General features: G+C 43.1%; 2 protein-coding genes across 3 annotated transcripts in view; both read right to left on the bottom strand.

Annotated features, from left to right (window-relative positions):
* SPOCK2 (SPARC/osteonectin, cwcv and kazal like domains proteoglycan 2) overlaps positions 1-481 on the bottom strand; it is a 24705-nt gene extending 24224 nt beyond the window's left edge. For both annotated transcript variants that reach the window (XM_008072509.1, XM_008072510.2), the window contains exon 1: positions 45-481. In XM_008072509.1, coding sequence (XP_008070700.1) covers positions 45-233 — 189 coding nt within the window. In that variant the 5' untranslated portion in view covers positions 234-481. The remainder of the gene's footprint in view (positions 1-44) is intronic.
* A 6918-nt stretch (positions 482-7399) lies between these two features.
* Positions 7400-21959, bottom strand: part of ASCC1 (activating signal cointegrator 1 complex subunit 1) — a 125176-nt gene continuing 110616 nt past the window's right edge. Inside the window, exon 10 of the mRNA XM_021706158.1 lies at positions 7400-7798. Within this exon, the coding sequence (XP_021561833.1) occupies positions 7682-7798 (117 nt within the window). The 3' untranslated portion in view covers positions 7400-7681. The remainder of the gene's footprint in view (positions 7799-21959) is intronic.

The following is a 21959-nucleotide window of genomic DNA, read 5'->3' as shown; positions in this document are numbered from 1 at the left end:
CCCCCAGACCGCCGCCCGGCGCTGCCCTCGCTCTGCGGACTCACGTCTCGGAAGCGGTTCCAGTGCTTGATCTTGCCGCTGTACTGCGAGATGGACGACAGCCATTGCTCGTCCTCCATGAAATTGCCGGGGGTCTCGCCCTCCTTGGGACCCTTGGCATCGCCTTCGGCCAGGGCGGCCGCGGCCAGGAGCAGCAGCGGCAGCACCAGCCGCCCGCAGCCCGGGGCGCGCATCGCGGTCTGGGTTCGCCGCGGGGGTCTTGACTTCGGCGGTATCTTAGCGCCCGGCCTCCCGCGGCGCGGCCGCTCGTCCTCCCCAGCCCTCCGCCTGCGGCGTGACTCCGGCGACTGGCGGAGAGTGGGTCGCGGCTGAAATGTGACCTGGTTCGGAGATGCACTTGTCTGAGAGAGCCCAGCGCCGGCCGCGGAGAGGGAGAGGGAGTCAGAGAGGCTGCGCCAGCAGGGGCCGTGTCTGTAACTGTAGCATCAGCATCACGTTTGACATCATCATACCTGGTTTCAAAAAAAAAAAAAGGGAGGGGGTAGATTTCAAAGCGGAGCGCTGGCTGCGAGCGCCCGACGCCAGCCGCAGCCGAGCCCAGCCCCGCACCGGGAGCCGCAGACCGAGGAGTGCGAATCCCGAGATGCCCCCCGGGCTCTCTCCAAGGGTGGAGAGCGGGAAGGGGCCCGGGGTCTCCCCAGGGACCAAGGGGCTGGGGAGAAGACGCAGACCCTCCTGTTACAAAGCCAGCAGGGCTCAGGTGTCTAAAAGGGGGCTTGGCCGGACGCTCCTTTGCTCCCCTTGCCTCCCACCCAGAGGGCCAGCGCCACGGCCCTGACAGCTGGAGCCCTGCGAGTAATGGGTGGCTTCGTTAAGACAAAAGCCATGTCACAACTGGCTGCCTCAGAACCGCGGCTCCCGGCGGCGGCGCACGCTGTTCTCGGGGCAAGGCCTGGGCAGGAATGGATGGTGAGACAGAGGCGGATGCCTTCCTTCCCAGGCAGCTGTTTGGGGGCCGTCACCCCTTTTGTGAGCTCTTCTTAAGACAACCCTGAAAGGCAAATGTCTGACCGTCGCATCTGCCTTGGGGCTGCCAATTTGGAAAAGACACGTTTGTTCACGGTTTTGACTCAAGTTGATTTTAATAAGCCCCTGGGGAAGACTGGGGGTGGGGTCGCTGGTTTTTTTTGTTTTGTTTTGTTTTGTTTTGAGGTGTTTAGGTTTTTGTTAAAGTCGTGACCCTCGTCATTGCCTGTAGATTTAAACGTGCTGATATTTATCAGCTGGGAAGGCTGGAGGCTGGCCACAGTCCCAAGATCACAGCAGAAATGGGGTGAGGTTTACATTGCAAACACATTGAAGAGGAAACAGATAATCTGACAGGGCAAACCATATTGAACTTTTCGGACCCAAGCCCTGGATTGTGTTGTGTTATTTTATTTTATTTTATTTTATTTTATTTTATTTTATTTTATTTTATACAAAGACTTGGCTGCTGTGGTCTCAAAGAAAAGTCAAAGGCAATGAAAAACATCTTAATCAGTAGGAAAAAACACAAGGTTCTTTATCACCCTGAGTCTGGCCTGCCTGGGAACTTTGCATGCCTCGGTGGCTAGGGCTGGAGTCCCTCTGGGAAAACAGACAACAATAGCTCCCTTTCCGTGTTTTCTTGTTTCCTTTGCAGTTGGATTTAGTGTTGGTGCTGCATTGAGGCCCTGGCCACTGATGTCCTCATCTCACAGTAAATAAAGCGGCATTCCCAGGTGGTATCGCGGTGCTGTGTCGTGGAAGAATAGCATTTGCTGCTGTATAGACTGAGGGGTGGAATCCTACCCCCTAACTAGATTTTTGGGCGTGTTACCTATTTTCTATCTAAAATGAATGGTAATACCACCTACCTCAGAAGATTGCCATGAAACTCATGCAAAATGACATACTAAGTGCCTGAGCATAGTGGGCATTTAAGACATGTTAATTCATCTTCCTTCACGCCAGGAAGAAAACTATGATATCCCATAGTTCTGAAGATTTACCAAAAGTTGCCATCTTTTCCACCATCTCAATCCTAGCTTTTTGGCAAAGCTACCAATATATCTCCAAGGCACCTATACCATAGCTCTGCCATTCTGGTATATCTGAGGAAGTCCCTGGTCTTCTAGTATTACCGAGATTGCTGAATAAAGAGTTTGGAAATGTGCTGTCAAGATGTGCATCAATAAGACAATAGCTGTCTCTACACCTTTGAAGGTTAAAAGGGCTCCCACACTCCTGGGCAGCTACCCCAATGGGACATGCCTTCTGTGGAACCTTCAAACCGGGCCAAAATTAGCCCTATGCTGAAAGCAGATCAGTAACAGTCCAGGACTGTTAGGCAATACCATTTAGGGGGAAGAACTCACATCTCCAGATGACTTGAATAAGAATTACAAAAACGGTCAGTACTTCTAGTTTATTAAGAAGAGGCCAGGAGTGGTGGCTCAAGTCTGTAATCCTAGCACTTTAGGAGGCCCAGGCGAGAGGATTGCCTGAGCTCAGGGGTTCAAGACCAGCCTGAGCAACTTGGTGAGACCTCATCTCTACAATAAATCAAAAAATTAGCTGGGCGTGCTGGCACATGCCTGTAGTTCCAGCTACTTGGAAGGCTGAGGCAGAAGGATCACCTGAGCCCAGCAGGTCGAGGCTATGGTGGCTGTGAGCATGCCACTGCACTCCAGCCTGGGTGACAGAGTGAGACTCTGACTCAAAAAAAGAAGAGAAGGTTTTCCTAGTTTTTGAGAACATTACCGGCAGATAATTGGTCTTTTCAGACCAATGACCCCAAACGTAAGGAGCTGCCAGGTATATATGTTTAATAGTACATATATTTTATATGTTTTTCAGTTTACATTTTATATTTAGCAATATAAAATGGAGAAACCTTAGCTTTCCAATAAGAAACCTAAATTTAACTACCTCTTGAAAACTATTTAATCCCATTTCTAGATAATCCCACAAGCACAAAAAGATACGTGCACAAAGATGTTCAATCAAGAATTGTTCATAATAGCTCAATCTGGAAATCAACTCAAGGTCCATTAGTCAGAAACCAACTAGCTAAGTTATATAATGTACCTCCAATGGACTATTGTACAGATGTTAAAAATAATGATGTAGATCCGTATCTACTGGAAAGCAATGCGAGCCATGATGTACTGTGGATAATTATGATCCCACTTGGAAAGAAGGATAGTGTAGCAGTTCTCAAACTTGCTGGTGTCAGGAGCCGTTTACACTAAAAAGCTTTTGAGGATGCCAAAGAACTTTTGTTTATGTCAGTTACATACATATGGATATTTACTGTACTTGAAAATAAAACTAAAAATATTTTAAACTTTATTTTAAAATAATAATATACCCATTTCATATTTTAAAATAATATGTTTTGGCCGGGCTTAGTGGCTCAGCCTATAATCCCAGCACTTTGGAAGGACAAGGCGAGTGGACCGCCTGAGCCCACCGGTTTGAGACCAGCCCAGGCAACTCGGTGAGAACTTGTCTCTACAATTAAAAAAAAAAAAAAATTAGCCGGGCATGGTAGTGCACACCTGTAGTTCTGGCTACTTGGAAAGCTGAGGTGGAAGGAACTCTGGAGCCCAGCAAGTCAACACTGGGGTGGCCATGACCATGCTACTGCACTCCAGCCTGGGTGACAAAGTGAGACTTCAACTCAAATATATATATATATATATTTTTTTTAAATGAAAAACAACTGTATTCCCCCCCCAAAATAAGGGGGTGGTGCTATTTTACACTTTTACAAATCTCTTTAATGTCTGACTTCAGAATGATAGCAAGTGTATGAATCTACTAGGCCTGTTATAACAAAGTGCCATAAACTGGGTGGTTTCACCAACAAAAATGTATTTTTTCACAGTTCTGAAGGCTGGAAGTTCAAGATTCAAGTATTCGTAGGTTTGGTTTTCCCTGAGGCCTCTCTCCTTGGCTTACCTTTGTGCTGTATCTTCACATGGTCTTTCTTCTGGGCACATCCTAGTGTGTCTCTTTAGATGGTCAAATTTCCTCCTCTTATAAGGACACCAGACAGATTGGAGTAAGGCCCACTCTACCAGCTTCATTTTAACCTAAGCACCTCTTTAAAGGCCCTATCTCCAAATAATGAAAATAGCTAGTAAGAGCATGAAAAAAGTACTGAGAACAAACTGACTTAATCTCTGAAAACACACATATTTATATCCACCTACTTAAATCTACCAACTTAACAACATTCTAGAAAACAAAAATACACAGGCACACATTCTATTAACCATCAGAGTGATGTCACCATGTCATGAAGCCTCTGGGAAACTCCACTGAACACTTGTGAGAGAATAAGAGTAGAACAGGCAAGTGACACCTTAGTATTTTTTTTTTTTTAGTTGAAGTCTCACTCTGTCGCCCAGGCTGGAGTGCAGTGGCACCCTCATGGCCACCACAGCCTTGACCTGCTGGGCTCAGGCGATCCTTCTGTCTCAGCCTTCCAAGTAACTGGAACTACAGGTATGCGCCACCACGCCCAGCTAATTTTTTGACGTATTGTAGAGATGAGGTCTCACCAAGTTGCCCAGGCTGGTCTTGAACCCCTGAGCTCAGGCAGTCCTCTTACCTCGGCCTCCCAAAGTTTTGGGATTATAGGTGTGAGCCACCACACCCGGGCTGCACCTTAATATTTGTATGAAAATACTCTGGACCTCACAGACTACACACCCCCACCCCCAAGGTTCTCAGGGACTCCTAGGAGTCCAAAGACCACACACTTTGAGAACCGCTGGTACAAGCTATATGACCTAAGGCATACTTCTTAACCTTGTTAAAACCCAGTGTGTAATATGAGGATAATAATAATGTCAACTTAAGTGGGCTGTTGTAAAGATGGAGTTAGTACACCAATAAATGACAACTATGAGCACTCAGCTAATAGTAGCTGTTATTATTTGTGAAACATTACTTAACTTCTCATTTGATATGTTTAAATGCAGAGTGAAAAAGGCTAATAACTTGAGAAAAATTACTTTAAAATATATGCTTAAATGCATAGGAAATAGTGACCACTAAATTCTAAATAACAGAATTCCCAATTCTATTAAGAATAAGCATTTGACATATAAAGTTACATTTTCTTTTCTTTTCTTTTTTGAGTTGGATTCTCACTCTGTCACCCAGGCTGGAATGCAGTGGCACACTCATGGCCACCCCAGCGTCAACCCGCTGGGCGCAGGTGATCCTTCCACCTCAGCCTTCCAAGTAGCTGGAACTACAGGCGCACACTACCACGCCCAGCTAATAAAGTTACATTTTCCAAAGACAAAAACTTTTTTAAAAATTTCCTACAAACGTAAGTCAAATCTCTGACACCTAAATGAAGACTTCTTTACTTCCTGACCAAGGTTGTCCAACGGCTTGTCAGAAAAAACCAATAAGAGAGAGTCAGCACCAAGACGACATAGGGTCATTAAATTCTACAGTCAGCTTCACAAGTCAGTACTATCCCTGGAGTGCTCATGACCATGTGCCATCTAACAACCTGAGGTGAGGTCAACTCTCAATTTGTATAGAAAATGAGTATCACCAATAGAAAGCGGAGGCTTTTGGGAACAACTGACCCCATAGGCACTGATGCAACTCCTCAAGTCCTGGATGAATGAGAGCTATGCCCGTGAATAAGTGATGGCAACATTGTGTATCCAAAACTGACTAAGGAAGTCAGATTAGAAGTATATGATAATACTAACAGAAAAATAGTTACTTTGGAAATTCATTTATTCACAAATGATCTGTGCAGTCCCACCAATAAACAAATCTGAGTGTTAGACATAGTCGTCACAATGTAGCCACCTTAAAACACAGGGTTCAGAAGCAGATTTAAAGAATAGAAAGTAAGAATCAAGATAAGAGAGGAATGTCCCAGTACTTTGGGAAGCCAAGGTGGGAGGATGCTTGAACCAGGAGTTTGAGATCAGACTGGACAACATAGCGAGACCTTATCTCTTACAAAAAATAAAAAAATCAGCCAGGCATGGTGGCATGCACCTGTAATCCCAGCTACTCAGGAGCCTGAGTCCAGGAGGTGGAGGCTGTAGTGAGCCATGATTGTGCTACTGCATTCCAGCCTGAGTGACAGAGTGAGACCCAACTCAAAGAAAAAAGGAATAAGGAATACAAGAAAGAGAAGAAAAAGCAGGGGGGACATGGAGGGCGGAAGATGTGAGGAGGGAGAGATGAGGGGCTAGAGCCCCCAGCAGAGCACCTGGAAGGACATACAGCTGAGGCAAAGCTGTGGCTGGGAGCACTCCCTCCTTGGCTGCTCTAGGGTAAGGGAGTGAGTGCCTTCTGTGGCCAACATTCTTCCAGGGAACTCTACACAGTCCTGCTGATGTCATCACTGTTTCTATTGCTGCTGCTGCTGCTGCTGCTTTAAAGTAAACAGAAAAGTGCTATAATACTGCAACTCCATCAAGGGCATGGGAAGGCAAGGGTGGGTATGGGGTAAGGGAACAGGAATCCAGCAAATATTGTTTAAAAGGACTAACTTCAGAAGAAAAAAGGATACATCGAGCAAAGTAAAATGTAAACACTTTAATAGTTATTTTGCTAAAGATATAATTCTGGGTAGAAAAGAAATTAAAAACAGGGTTTCAAGGAGAGATTTGCATACCCATGTTTGTATCAGCAGTATTCCCAACAGCTAAGAGGTGGAAACAACCCAAGTGTTCAGAGATGGACAAACAAAATGTGGTATAGACATTATGATGGAATGGGATATTTCATTATAAGTATAAATTGGAAGGAAATCTTGCCACATGATATGACATGGATGAACCTTCATTATGACAAGTGAAATAAACCAGTCACAAAAAAGACAACCGTATGACTCCACTTGTATGAGATACTCAAAGTAGTCAAAATCATAGAGACAAGCTGGGCTCGGTGGCTCAGCCTATAATCCCGCGCCTTTGGGAGGCTGAGGTGAGTGGATTGCCCGAGCCCGCGGGATCGAGACCCGCCTGGGTAACTTGGCGAGACCTCATCTCTACAATAAATCAAAAAGTAACCGGGCGTGGTAGCGCGCACCTGTAGTTCCAGCTACTTGGAAGACTGAGGCAGAAGGATCGCCGGAGCCCAGCAGAGGTCGAGGCTGTGGTGGCCAGGAGCGGCCACTGCACTCCAGTCTGGGCAACAGAGTGAGACTCCAACTCAAAAAAAAAAAAAAAAAATCATAGAGACAGAAAGCAGAATGGTGTATTGCTTAATGGGAATTATTGTTTAATTTGACAAGATGAAAAAGCTATGGAGATGAACGCTGGTGGGTGATGGTCGTATAGCACTGTGAATGTAATTAATAACACTGCACTGTACCCTTAAAAATGGTTAAGACAGTACATTTTATGAGTATTTTACCACAATTAAAAAATTGAAAGGAAAAATGAAAAAGAACACACCAAGGGTTATGGGCACAAGTGCCCACAACCATCCTGACCGACAGTCTGATGACTAGACACATCAGAGGTGATGGTGAGTACATGGAGAACCACCCAGGACAGTCAGCATCCAGATTTCCACACCCCTCATTGGTGATTCAAACGAAGACACTTTTCTCCAGCACTTTGTGAGGATGTCCCATTTCTAGTGCTTTCCAAGGTCCACCTCAGGAGAAGTCGATTTGTCCACAGGACGCATAGTTTCCAAAGCTGTCTACTGTGAACCTCTGAGAGATGTGAATTGAATTCAGCTTCAGGGAACCAAAGTAGAAATTCTCAAACAACTGAAAAGGAAGAATAAAACCCAGAATGAATACTTAAAGAAAATTATAGATGAAAATATTAAACACCAGATTCTCTGGTACAAACGCCACACTACAGTCCCACCAAACCCCTCATGATTTTTTTTGAGTTGGAGTCTCACTGGAGTGCAGTGGCATAGTCACAGCCACTGTAGCCTTGGTCTGTTGGGCTCAGGAGATTCTTCCACCTCAGCCTCCCAAGTAGCTGGAACTATAGGTATGTGCCACCACGCCCAGCTAATTTTTTGATTTATTGTAGAGAGGAGGTCTTGCCAAGTTGCCCAGACTAGTCTCAAACCCGTGGGCTCAAGCAGTCTTCTCACCTCAGCCTCCCAAAGTGCTAGGATTATAGGCATGAGCCACCATGCCCGGCCTCATACTTTTCCTTTTCTGTCTTTGTTCTGAATAATGATCCTGGAGAGGGGTAGGAGTGAGAGTGAGAAAAGAACGGCTAGCTCTTCTCTCTGATTAATTCTAGAGTCTCCCCTAACAAGATAAACTGGAGAAAGAGGTTTGAAAAGTTGAATCCAAAATGTATCTACTGAGCAGATATGACCAAGAACTTGTAATCAACATCCTGGGGCCACCCTGACTCCCAGGGCCTGACAAAGCTGCTCCTGACTCCTGCCACTGACCACGTAGGATCCAGCGGGATCCTAGTTTTGTTACTGTCAGGGTGAAATTTGATATAACACATGCCTCTACCTAGTCAACAACATTTATTAGGAGCACTGACTAAAATAAATAGAAGATAAAGCTCCTGACTCACAAATGATTCAGCAACCCAGTGAGGGACACAGAACGCTTCGCCACACAAAACACCAGAGGAACACTTCTACTGGATGACAGAACAAGTGCAAGTGCTAATATATATCAAAAAACCTTTCGTTGGACTTGGATTCAAGCCAGCAGCCTAAAGTAAATATTTTTTGCTGCGATACCCCACTTTATAAAAGCTTTTGAGTGTACCAGAGGAAGGGATGAGCCATTCTCTAAGAGGGACCCGACTTTGTGATTAGCATATTTACAAGGCAGAATCCAAAATGACATCAAAATTCATCCCAGGAAAATGCGGCCACACTGCCTGGATAGGGAGTGTCAAAGAGTACAGGGTGTACCTTTTTCTGTTAGGATGCAAGAATTGTTCTTTCTTAAAATGTCAATAGGACCACAAGAAAGCCTTTCAACATGTGTACCCAACAACACTTGAGTGGAAGCTAAAGGTAGGACTGTCTCTTCACTTATTTTTATACAACCTCCACACACATGGGCTTCAGTCACTATGGCCTTTCCCCTCTCTGCAATTAATGGCCTAGCAAAATGCCTGAGGGTTCATTAAAGGCCAACTTTATAAAGCCCAGTAAATATTGATTCTTCAACGTGACATCAACTTGACCCCAAAGATCTATTTAGAGGTTGTGTGCTGCGTTGTCTTTCAGAAAGGTGATCAGTTCTCACCTGTATTGATTTACATGATTAACTTCTCTTCCTGGCTCTGGCTGCCTCTTCAAACCATAACCCTTTGTGCAAAAAAATTCAGCCCGAAACAGTCATCTGGTAATCCCTCTGCTGAACATTAATTTGAAGTGAAAGACACGTCACTGAGACTGGCAGATTTATAGCTCTGAAAACTGAAGCCTTCTAGGCACAGAAAAGCCATAACCAAAGAGGCAATACCAGACAAGACAAAACCAAACCAGGAGACTCGGAACGCTTTCAATAAGTTACGTTTTCAGGATCAGCAGCCTCTGGGTCCTCCACCCTCTTTGGGCCCATGTTCCCAAGTAATGGGGATGCCACAGAGAGGAGCCAGAGGTGACCTACCCGTGACTACACTTTGCCTCATGTTGATGACATCCAGACAGCATGAATTGCTAGGGAGGTTCTCTTGCTTTAGGTATAAAGGAAATAGTAAGAATAGTGATAAGGAAGTTAGCTGGGATGTGACTGCAATGCAGTAACAGAAAAATCAAGAGATGCCTAAACAAATTCTTACACTCCACTAAGGCAAGAACAGGTTGAGGAAAGAGTGCTGAAGTCTGATTCTACACTTATACCCGGACAGGCGAGCTGCGTGACACTGGATATATGATGCCACCTACTGTACCAATCCCATAAGGGGCAGAATATCCTAAGAGGCAAAGACCCAATAAGAAGAACAAGTAAAAGTATCTTGTAAACTGTAAAGTGCTGCTAAAATTAGGTATTTCTTATGACTTTTAACATCTCTCTTCTCTTGTTAACCTTGTATTTATTTTCCCTTCATAAGTTGCCATCTTCTTTCACACCTTTTGTTATGTCACATCGGATGAATTTTTTATCCAGAAGTCCCTAGTACCAGTGAAAATCTTCATTTTAGCCTTCCTTATCTCTGTTCTTGTTCTCTCTGCATGTTTATGATAATTTAGTGGCAGATAATTTAGGAACAATTTTTCACATTTATCTTACTGTTTAGTCATTGCTATATCTTTAGTCTTAAGCCCTTCTTTTCATTCTATCAATTATTTCTAATGACTCACTAAAACTTAAGCTCTTTAGAGAGAAGAGCTGAATCCCACAATACACTGTAACAGTAGCTAGTAGACTGCATATGATCAATAAATATTTATTGGACAAAATGACAAAAACGAATGCTGTAGATGTCTGTATATATTTCCATGTCTGAAAAGAGAAAATGATGTCATAGGCTTGTCTGACTAGATTTTTTAAATTTTATTTTACTTTAGAATGTATTCAAAATGTATCTACTGAGCAGATATGACCAAGAACTTGTAAGCAACATCCTGGGGCCACCCTGACTCACCGGGTCTGACAAAGCTGTGTCTGACTCCTGCCACTGACCACATAGGATCCAGCAGGATCCTAGTTTTGTTAGTCAGGATGAAATCTGATATAACATATGCCTCTACCTAGCCAACAACATTTACTGGGAGCACTGACTAAAATAAATAGAGGATAAAGGGTACATGTGCAGGTTTGTTACATGGGGGCACTGTGTGATGGTGAGGTTTGGGTTTCTATCGAGCCTGTCACACAAGTGGCGAGCATGGTGCCCAATGGGTGCCCCCCTCCCTCCTAGACTGGATTTAAACTTATTAGTTATCACCGAGGAATCCCCTACATTACCTCCAACCAAGGGGTATAGGGGACATTTCCACATGTTCCTTATTTGTAAAGCCTAGATCTCTTTCCTAGTTGTAGTTTCTGATCTAGAATATTGCTGAATACCCAATGTTATGGTTTTTGTGCAAAGAGGCACATGATGTGGTTCTGTCTCCCAGGTGCTTATCATCTTCTTAGGTAGTCAGAGTGTGTATCAGAAGAGTGGAATGCTGCTGGGCTCATGCCTGTAATCCCGGCACTTTGGGAGGTTGAGATGAGAGGACTGTCTGAGCCCAGGAGTCCAAGACCAGCCTGGGCAGCATGACAAGACCTTGTCTCTATAATAAATCAAAAAGTTAGCCAGACATGGTGGTATGCGCCTGTAGTTCCAGCTACTTGGAAGGATGAAGCAGAACCTGAGCCCAGCAGGTTGAGGCTGCGGTACTCGTGAGTGTGCCAGTGCACTCAAGCCTAGGTGACAGGGTGAGGCTCCAACTCAAAAAAAAAAAAAAACAAGCGAGGAATATTGATGACATAAGGTGGGTTCACCTTATGGGAAGTCACCCGGTGCTTTACTTTGTGATCTGTGTACTTCTCTGTATGTATGTTCTACTTCAGTGAAAACAATACAGGCAGCAATGGTTAAGCATGAGATGAAAGTTACAGGCAATCAATAAACACTGTGGGAAGGAAGGAAGCAATGGATGCTGAGGACTGGGGCACCCAGGAAAGCCATCTGGAGGAGACTAGCACTGAGCTGGGCCTCATGGCAAGTACAGGACATGGTAGAGAGGAGGAAGGACAGTATGAAGGCAGACATGGGGATGGTGGGCTGGGACAAGCAGACAGTTCAGATGTTTAGAGGGTTCCTGAAAAGGAGCAGCGAAAAAGTCATAAGGAGGGAGAATCAGGCAGGGGGCTCTGGGGGCCAGGTTCATACATCAGACTTTATCCTACATGGTGGGGAACACTGAAGGCTTTAGAATAGCTTGGTGGCCCAGAAGGAAAGTCATATTTTTGGGAGATTACTCTGTATGACATATTGTGCTAACTGGAAGAAGAAGAAGAGAAAGAAAGGGAAGGAGACCATGGTAGGAACTCAACCATGAGGATGATGGTGAGTGTCTCTTAACTAAAACAGGCAGTGGTCCTAGGCAGACTAGGGCAGATGGAAATACTCTGAATGAAAACGAAGAGCTGGGCTCGGCGGCTCAGCCTGTAATCCCGCGCCATTGGGAGGCTGAGGTGAGTGGATTGCCTGAGCCCGCAGGTTTGAGGCCTGCCTGGGCAACTTGGCGAGACCTCATCTCTACAATAAATCAAAAAATCAGCCGGGTGTGGTAGCGCGTGCCTGTAATTCCGGCTACTCAGAAGGCTGAGGGTGGCAGGATCGCCAAAGCCCAGCAGGTCGAGGCTGTGGTGACCAGGAGCGGCCACTGCAGTCCAGTCTGGGCGACGGAGTGAGACTCCAACTCAAAAAAAAAAAGAAAACAAAGAGATGTGGTGACTTTCTGGATGAAAAGGAGGAAATGGGAAAAATAGTGAATGGGGGCACATGAGGCTGTCACCGATAGTAACAGAACATTTCTGAGAGGGAGCTAGTTTATGGTAGAAAACAATGACGATGAAAAGTTCAGGTCTGTTCACACACTCATGGTTGTATCACGCTGAGTGCTCTATGTGTCCCAAGCCCCTCTCCAATCTAGGGTTCTCCTGGTAGACTCTGAGGATATTCATTAAAGACATGAAATCTATAGCACAGTTAAGTCAAAATATATCATCATAAAAGGCTTTACAACTGTCCTCCTCCCTTTTTTTTTACTGAGTTGTACTTCTTTATATATTGGGGAAATTAACTCTTTTGTCTGTGTTACAAATTGCAGATATATTTTCACCCAGTTTGTCACTTGTCTTTTGATTTCGCTTATGGTGGTATTTAACAAGTCAATTTAAATTTTTATGAACTCATATTTATAATAAAACAGAAGAGTTATAAAACAAAGTTACTTAATGCCAATATTGCTATATATTAAAAGATCAAGGTGAACCATAAACATAATAGTATTGACAACGATATATTAAAGTTAAGATAAAGACAGCAACATTTATTGAGCAAGCATACATGCCAGGCCTTATGCTGCAGGCTCTACAAGATTATCTGATTGCATCCTCACAACGCCAAGAAATAGATCCTATCCTGAATCCCCATTTTATAGTGGAGCCTTAGATTTAGAAGGCTTGAGAAACTTGCCCAAAGGCACACAGCGAGATGATGGTACTCAGGACACATTATCCCAAAAATGGCACCTTGGCGTTTCAGCAGCAGAGAGGTCTTGCTTCCCTTCCTCTGCCCTTCTCCCCTAAGCAGGTCTTTCAAGAGGTAACCCTCGCCTTTACCCAGAGGAAAGGAACATCCTCATGTGTGAAGACACAGGGACACAGAAGAATCTGAACAAAAAAGCCTCGCTAAGTACCCAGGTTCATTGCCATTAGATCGTACCGTTTGTTCTCCAGTCATACTGCTCCTCATCAAACCTAAGTGCAAAAATACACAAGTTACCTGTTTCTTTGGGTCTTCATTTCAGAAGGCTCCCATGTCATGTAAAACTTAACATCAAATAAAGTTGTATGCTTTCTCTAAATCTGGCTTTTGTTCTGGGTACCTCAGCCATGAACCTAGTGATGGGTGAGAAAAGAAATCTTTCCTCTCCTACAAAGTAAAGGTGGATAATTGAGACTGACACCCAGGTAGCCTAACTCTAGAGTCTGAGCCCTTTCACCTCTGCACGCTACTGCCCCTTACTGTGGGTGGCTCCCCTTAAAACATGACCCCATTAAGCCACAGTAAGGAATGTTGACACAGACAACTCCCAAAGGCCAAAGTGAACGTATGAGGGGGGAACACCCAAAAAACCCAAAATTTATTTATTAAAAATTGTGTATTTACTCTTACATATTTAAACTTCAGTCATCTTCAAGGTACTCTTTGTCTGATGCAATACATCTATTGAGATACTTTTTCCACTGCTCAAAACAGTTTCTGAACTCGTCAATTTTGATGCCTTCTAGTGCTTCTGCTGCTTTTTTGTTTCATCTCTTCCACATCAGCAAAACGTTTCCCTTTGAGGACTTTCTTCATCCAGGGAAACAAACAAACAAAAAATGCTCAGGGAGAGATCTGGTGAATAGGGAGGGTGGGGCACAAAGGTCATGCTGCTTTGGGTCAAAAACTGCTGAACACTCAGCGTGGTGTGGGCAGATGCGCTTGTAAATCACCCATCATGAAATGGGCAAATGCGCTGAAAGAATCTCCAAACAAAAATTCACTGAAGCTGAACACAGCCTCTCACAACAATGCTAGCTAGTTGGTTATACCAATGGGTTACTAGAACACTTACAGCAGGGCCTCACCCTCCAAAAAATAATTCCAGGTTTTTTGTCCCCCCCTCCCACTCCCCCATCTCCCCATATTCTTTCACTTGCTATTCCTAATTCACTGCCATCTCTTTTCCTGGACCTGGCTTAAAAATTGGATGGTCCCAGCTCAGCTGGAAGAATTTTAATTGAATTCTGGATGAAAATAAGCACAAATCAACTAAAAGACTACATTTAATTTGGTACTTGAATGGGGAAAGAGGAAAATGTTAAAAAAAAAACTTGGTTGCTCTTTAGAACCCAAAGTAATCATGAAGAGTAAAGTGTTCTTTTGTTTAGAAAATAATAGACCTGACAGGGAAAAAATGTAAATTTAAAAAGAATCTAGTCAAGGTATTTGAATTGTGTTAAGTTTTGTCCCCTTCACTGTTGTTTTATAAAAATTCCCATGGGGATTTTGAAACCTAAACCATTTTCTTTCTGAAAACATTTTTCTCTGACATACACATTCATAGAGCCCTGTTGTTATGGAAGTCAGTATTTTTTCAAACTTACTATAAAGAAACATAACAATGAGCAGCAACACAAAACTATAAATATTTGATGAGGAAATAAAAAACAGAATAATTTAAGACTGCCAATAGCTGTGATATCACTAGTAAATAATAAGTAGTAACTTGGGTGATTTAAGAAGAAAATGTAAAACCTAAATAAGTTTAAGTATGACATTTGAAAACTGTTATGCACACAACTGCTATCCTTTATTAAGCAGTCATAATATCTTCAGAAAATTAAACAAACTTTCCCTATCACCAAGTAAAGAGAAATATGGACCATCAAGGTGAAAGGTTTTGGGTGAAAGCCAAGGCTTTCCTGACAAAGAATGGCAAGATAAAAACCCAACCATCCTGCTGTCCCCAGCTCACATGATCTGTGAAGCCTACCATTTTCAGTTTGTACATGTTTGTTTCCTAGGGAGAACACAGAGGGAATTATTGATTTCTGGTAATGTAGTAGTATACACTGAAAGAAAACAAATAGCAGGATTTAAGGGCTCACTCTGATCATTTTTCCTTGCATTTACTTCAGACCTTCTACTCCTTCCTCCCATGCCCTGTAACGTAACCAACAAAGACCAGAAATAACTCCAAATGCAACGAGATGGCAAAAATGAGACTGGCAATCGCAGGCAGAGGTAGGGAGGAAGGCAGAGAAGAATGTTCTCTTCTCAGACCTGTGACCTCAAACTACAAAACCGAAAGAATGGGTAGTCTCCACCGGCTTAATGACAAATATGCTGGGGACCCCTGCCCACTTGGCCTCCCAAATGAGGCCCATTCTTTCCCTTTAATCATAGACAAAGCAGTAGTCACACTCTTCAAAGATCTCTCCTGTAAGAAAATTTACTTCTTGTGCTGGGTGGCCTCAGTGAATTGTCTGCTGGCCCAATACTATTTGAATAAGAGGAAATCCAGTTTTGAAGTCCAAAACAAAGATTCAAAATAGAGAAAAGTCCTAGGCAATTTTATAGGCATTCTCAGTATACATAAGTTACACTAACCCTTAGAACATAATCTGGCACAACTGTAAATAAGTACAGGTGTTTCCATTAATGCAAGTATTTGAAAGAATTTGCTAGGTCCCATTTCTCCCTAAGAAAGGATCCTTTCTATTCTTCTCATGTACAGCAATTAAACTTTTGAAACCCAAACTACAGCGAACAGGAATAGCAAAAAGGCACACTACTTTGAAGTTTTCCCAGTGTTTTTCTTCCATAATCTGTTTTACCAGCTTCTATTTCCCACAGTTATCCCCTGTTTACAAATAAAAGTAACAGTAATAGCACTATTCTGTACTTAATAATAATGCTTAACCACCTACCTCCCTACCAGGGATGGTAAGAGGATGAATGGAAGACAGCCTGACAAGTACTTCAAGCTCTTTGGCAAAGCACTCCCAGTACGAAGTTTTGCTTGGTTAAATAACACCTTTCATCTAAGGATCTAAAAGTGTCTTACAAAGCCCAGCTCATTAACTCTTCAAAAAATTGCTGTGATGTAAACCAGAGCTAAGCATTATTATTCCCATTTAAAAGAGAAACAGAGGCCGGGCTCGGTGGCTCAGCCTGTAATCCCAGCACTTTGGGAGGCCGAGGTGAGTGGACTGCCTGAGCCCGCGGGTTCGAGACCTGCCTGGGCAACTTGGTGAGACCTCATCTCTACAATAAATTAAAAAATTAACCGAGTGTGGTAGTGCGCACCTGTAGTTCCTGCTACTTGGAAGGCTGAGGCGGAAGGATCGTCGGAGCCCAGCAGGTGGAGGCTGCGGTGGCCGGGAGCAGCCACTGCACTCCAGTCTGGGCAACAGAGTGAGACTCCAACTCAAAAAAAAAAAAAAAAAAAGATAAACAGAGACAGACTAGGACCGCATACGAGTTCCTGGGATCAGGCTTAGGATACAGGACAGTAGAAGGTCGTATACACAGGGTAGTGTGTGCATGCCTCTCAATTCAAATCACAAATCTGTACCAAAGAATCTCAAGTAGGGAAGAAATTCCATCCTTAGGTCGTACATATGCAAACACAGGAAAGAATGAGAAACAAATGATGTGAAAGCTATAATCACAGTCCCTCAATTCACATCCTAATTGAAAAACAACAAAACAAATCATAGTAATTTCAGAAGCATTCCTCATGACAGAGGCCTCTAGGTATAGGATTAATAAGACTTTAGGTAGTAAACAGAAAGATAGGGCTAAAAATATAATAGTTTTTTTAAAAAATCAAGACTCTTCATATGCCATGTGACTAATTTCACTTAGAATTAAGATCACAAGTAAGTTTTTCCCCCTACAAATAAGTTTTGCTTCAAAGTTATGTTTATTAAAATTTCCCCAACCTAAAAAAAAAAAAAAAATGATTCTGAGTTTCTGCCAAGGCACCATACAATTCAAATTCTTGGACCTCCCATTCTTTGCTATTTTCTTCTGGGCCACATGTGAGATTACTTCTGAAGAGAACAAATATGGGAGGTATGAAGAGCAAGAAGGAAATGAAGATCGATCACCTCTAGGGTCAAAAAAAAAATCTTCCATCCACTTTTAAAAAATTCACACAGGCTGTGCCACACACCTTCACCTGGAAATGAAAAATAGAAATTTCTTTTCTATTGAAGAGAGGAGGCAAAAAGCTTCTTGGAGAAAACTAGACTTCAATGCACTCCTATTGTGAAAATTAGTCATTCAAAATCTAAGCTGTTGGAACCTTAAGGGAATGAAATTATGGGACCTGAATCATGTAAACAAGCAGCTGAAACCAAGGCAGCTGTAACTGTTCCCAACCAACATTGTTTTGTAAAATGTTATATGACTAAAGGATGCCATTATAGATGAACTGCCCCTTTAACTTTCTCATGCAAAGATTTCATGACTATCATATTGTCTAGGATGGAATGTTAAATACATCCTTTAATTGAAAAGAAAATGAAAACAAGCTGTCACTAATTAAATTGTTGTGACTCATAAACCAACCTTGTATAGCAAGACCTTAACTTTAACTTTGGAGCAGTGACCCTATTTCTCTGAAGTTCATGTTTTCCAGATGGCCATCCCTAGTTTTTTTGCTTGAAGAAACTCTTTTTTTTTTTTTTTTTTTTTTTTTTGAGTTGGAGTCTCACTCCGTCACCCAGACTGGAGTGCAGTGGCCGCTCTCGGCCACCGCAGCCTTGACCTGCTGGGCTCCGGCGATCCTTCCGCCTCAGCCTTCCAAGTAGCTGGAACTACAGGCGTGCACTACCACGCCGGGCTAATTTTTTGATTTATTGTGGAGATGAGGTCTTGCCAAGTTGCCCAGGCGGGTCTTGAACCCGCGGGCTCAGGCAATCCACTCAGCTCAGCCTCCCAAAGGTGCGGGATTATAGGCTGAGCCACCAAGTCCGGCTCCAAAGAAACTCTTTAAAATTGGATTATTATCCTTTCAGTTATTTCAGGTTGACATGATCAATAACAACAGAGCCATTCCCTTCCCTGATTTCTCCATCTTTAAACAGGAACAATACTTCACAAAGATGTTCTGCAGTTACAGTAAAATAAATGGTAAGATGAAATTCTGAGCTCTGATTATAATATTACTGCTCACTGACTATAATCTCCAAAGCATCATTCCAGGAACCAGAAAGCAGTATCTCCTTAAAAGAAAAAAGGAGAAGGTTTGCTAGGAACTCTGACAGCTTACAGGCTCTGCAGTCATTATCTGGTCTCACAGAGTTATAATATTTTTAAAGACCAAAATAGGAACATCCACTTTAAGATAAAGACAATGTGGTTGGCAGGTAGTTACTATCCTAGAGTCATCTCCAAATACAGCCCTAACTCTGCCCAACATGCCACTTTTAATCTGCAACCTGATCAGTGGTGGGAGAGCCAATAATAATAGCTAATAATAGCCAATAAAAAAGAGGACATAATGTACTTCTAGAAGGCCTGAGGCATCTCAGATCCGAGGAGCAAGGTCAAGGCCAATGTGTGGGAGGACTAATTCTTATCATCATTGTTGCCTCTGTGAGGAAAGCAGGAAAAAGGCTGTAAGTGAGTAGAACAGCTGTGATTTTTCAAGCCATCAGCATACCACTCCTGTTTTTGTCTCCTTTAAAAGATCACCAAAAAGCTTGAGTGTCCTCAGAGCCTGAGTTCCATCTCCACTGACTGAGACATTCTTTGCACAGAACAAGACCGGGAACTTCCCTCACTTTACCTGCTCTCTCAAATCACCTGCCTGTCTTGGCTGTGGTGAGCATGAGGAATCTCACAAAGAGCGAGCCTGACCTAAGAGGGTGCTGGCAGAAGGCAGACAAACAGAGCCAGAGAAGGAAGGCTTTAAAATTTCCTTCAAATAATCACTCAGGGATGCACTTTTGGATTTTGGCCTGAGCCTTGCTGCTGATGTAAGGATTATCAAGTTTAAGACTGCTGGTAAGGCCAAATGACCTATTAAAGAGTGAATTAAAACCGCTATATACAAACAGGATGCCAGGCAGTTCTGCTGAGCATCTCAATATTCAAAATGCCAAGGGACTTCCCCTTCCTGCAGAGCCTTTCAATTTTGAAAAGTAGCAAGAAAAAACATGGAGTGGGGGCAGGAGGCGGAGAACAGAAGAGGCCGTGCTGACACGGCTGGAGAACCTATTCCTAATCTCAGTACAGGCCAGCACACTCTGCCTGTTTCCACATTATCTTGTGGAATTAAGCATAAGAGATGAGCACTGAAAGTTCAGTTTGCTGCAAGATTTCTCCCAACAAAGCTTTGCCATGGGTCATGAATATTACTGCTTTAGCAGGACAAAACTGTCCCTGGTAGCTAGCAGGGACTCCTCAAGCCAGTGACCACCAACCCTAAGGGCAGTTGCCCTTTCAGAACTAATCTAGGTGATGTTTCTGCAGATAAATCATCTCCCTTAGAAAAATGCCTCTTAATGCTCTTAGTTCTAGTTTGGTCATCTTCCCTCAGATATTATTCATAATGGTCCCTCAAACAATCGCAACAGAAGACCAGTGTGTGGTCTTTTATATTACATAGTAGAAAGGAAGTATAAGTCAGCAGAAATGAATCCTTGGAGGGGAGCACAGCAGAGAGCAACAGAGACATTTCTTCCTGGTCTTGGGCTTTAGGGAGGCTGGCCATAAAGGGGCTGACTACGGTGCCAAAGCAACAGATTCAGAAACAGGAGACAAGAGAAGAAAGCATGTCATCAGGCTCAGCCCATCTCCACGCCAACGTCTCCAACGTCTAGTTTAAGGGCTAATCAGACGTCCCTAGGCAACACCAACAATGGAAAGCATATACATCCATATAATAACAGCTGCCCAAATAATGGCTGGGTTTGGAATGGCTCCTTGGAAAATGAGAGAGAGGCTACCACGTTATCAACTATGTTATTTTCAACGAAGTCACCTCAATAGACAACAAGATATGAAGTTCTGCATCCTCTGTTAAAACCACAGGAAACAACCCTTCAGTAGCATCACTATAGTTTTGCAGATCGTGACACAGGCTTACTTTTCTATAAGGCAGTTCAGACGGCCTCCTTCCCCTCTGCAAAGGTGTGGGCTAGATATCAAATAAGCAAAAGGTCTTGGGGCCCGATGCAGCAGTTCATGCCTGTAATCTCAGCACTTTGGGAGGATGAGGTGGGGGACTGCTTGAGCGCAGGAGTTTGAGACCAGTCTGGGCAACACAGCAAGACATCTCTACAGAAAACCAAAAAATAAGCCAGGCGTGGTGGTGCACACATGTGGTCCCAGCTACTCAGGAGGCTGAGGAGGAAAGACTGCTGAGCCCAGGAGGTCGAGGCTGCAGTGAGTTGTGATCATGCCACTGCACTCCAGCCTGGGCAAAACAGTGATACCTTGACTCAAAAAAAAAAAAAAGAAAATTACAATTTAAGAAAACTAGTATCAATGTTTTTAATCTACAACTAAGAGAGTAAACTCTGAATTAGAACTTCTGATTGGTTTATACCGTTTTCTCACTTTTTTTTTCTTTGAGTTGGAGTCTCACTCCGTTGCCCAGGCTGGAGTGGCACGCTCACGGACATCCCAGCATCAACCTGCTGGGATTAGGTGATCCTTCCGCTTCAGCTTTCCAAGTAGCCAGAACTACAGGGGTGCGCTACCATGCCCGGCTAATTTTTTGCTTTATTGTAGAGATGAAGGCTCGTAAAGTTGCACAGGCTGGTCTCGAACCCATGGGCTCAGGCAATCCTCTCACCTCGGCCTCCCAAAGAGCTGGGATTATAGGCTTGAGTCACCATGCCCAGTCATTTTCTCACTTTTAAATTTTAATAATAATATCCACATTTTAGCATTAATTCTAAAATTGTTTCCTCACTGGGATATGAGGAAGAGGACACCATGTCTTGGGAAGATATCACAGCTTTATATCATAATGGACTTCATTCCTGTTTCTTTTATCTGTTTTCACCAACATCTTCTAACATTTGGAATAACACTTATTATTGACATTGTTGGCACAAAGTCAGTCAATCCAACATGGTTTCATTTGGTCTGGTCTCTAATAACAGGCTGCTTCAAAGAGGACAGTACCTGTTACCGTCTCTGGGTACAGATTTACATTATGCTATTTGTATGCTTATACAGTAGCTGAAATCACAAAATGAAGTATACACCTACAATGCAATATTATTCAGCCTTAATAAGGAATGAAATTCTGACACATGCTACAACATGGTTGAATCTAGAAAACATTATGCTGAGTGAAATAAGCTAAACAGAAAGGACAAAGGTACAACTCCACTTATATGAGGTACCTAGAATAGTCAAATTCATAGAGACAGAAACTAGAATACTGGTTACCAAGGACTGGGGGAAGAAGAAATGGGGAGTTATTGTTTAATGGGTACAAGTTTTAATTTGGGATGATGAAAAGTTCTGGAAATGGACAGTGGTGACGGGTCCACAACAACATGGCTGTGCTTAATGCCAATGAATTATACACTTAAAAATAGTTTAAATGACAAATCTTATGTGTATTTTACCACAATAAAGAAAAAAACATACAATGGATACAAAGTGGCCCAACTCATTTCATTGATGAACTACACCCAAAATAATATGAATGGTCTCCTAGAAATGAAAACATAAAAAAAATAT

The sequence above is a fragment of the Carlito syrichta genome, unplaced genomic scaffold, assembly GCF_000164805.1.
Source record: "Carlito syrichta isolate Samal-C Ts95f unplaced genomic scaffold, Tarsius_syrichta-2.0.1 Scaffold315300, whole genome shotgun sequence".
Classification (NCBI taxonomy): Eukaryota; Metazoa; Chordata; class Mammalia; order Primates; family Tarsiidae; genus Carlito; species Carlito syrichta.
The sequence above is the reverse complement of the archived record's forward strand: the minus strand, read 5'-3'. Positions and strand labels throughout refer to the sequence as shown.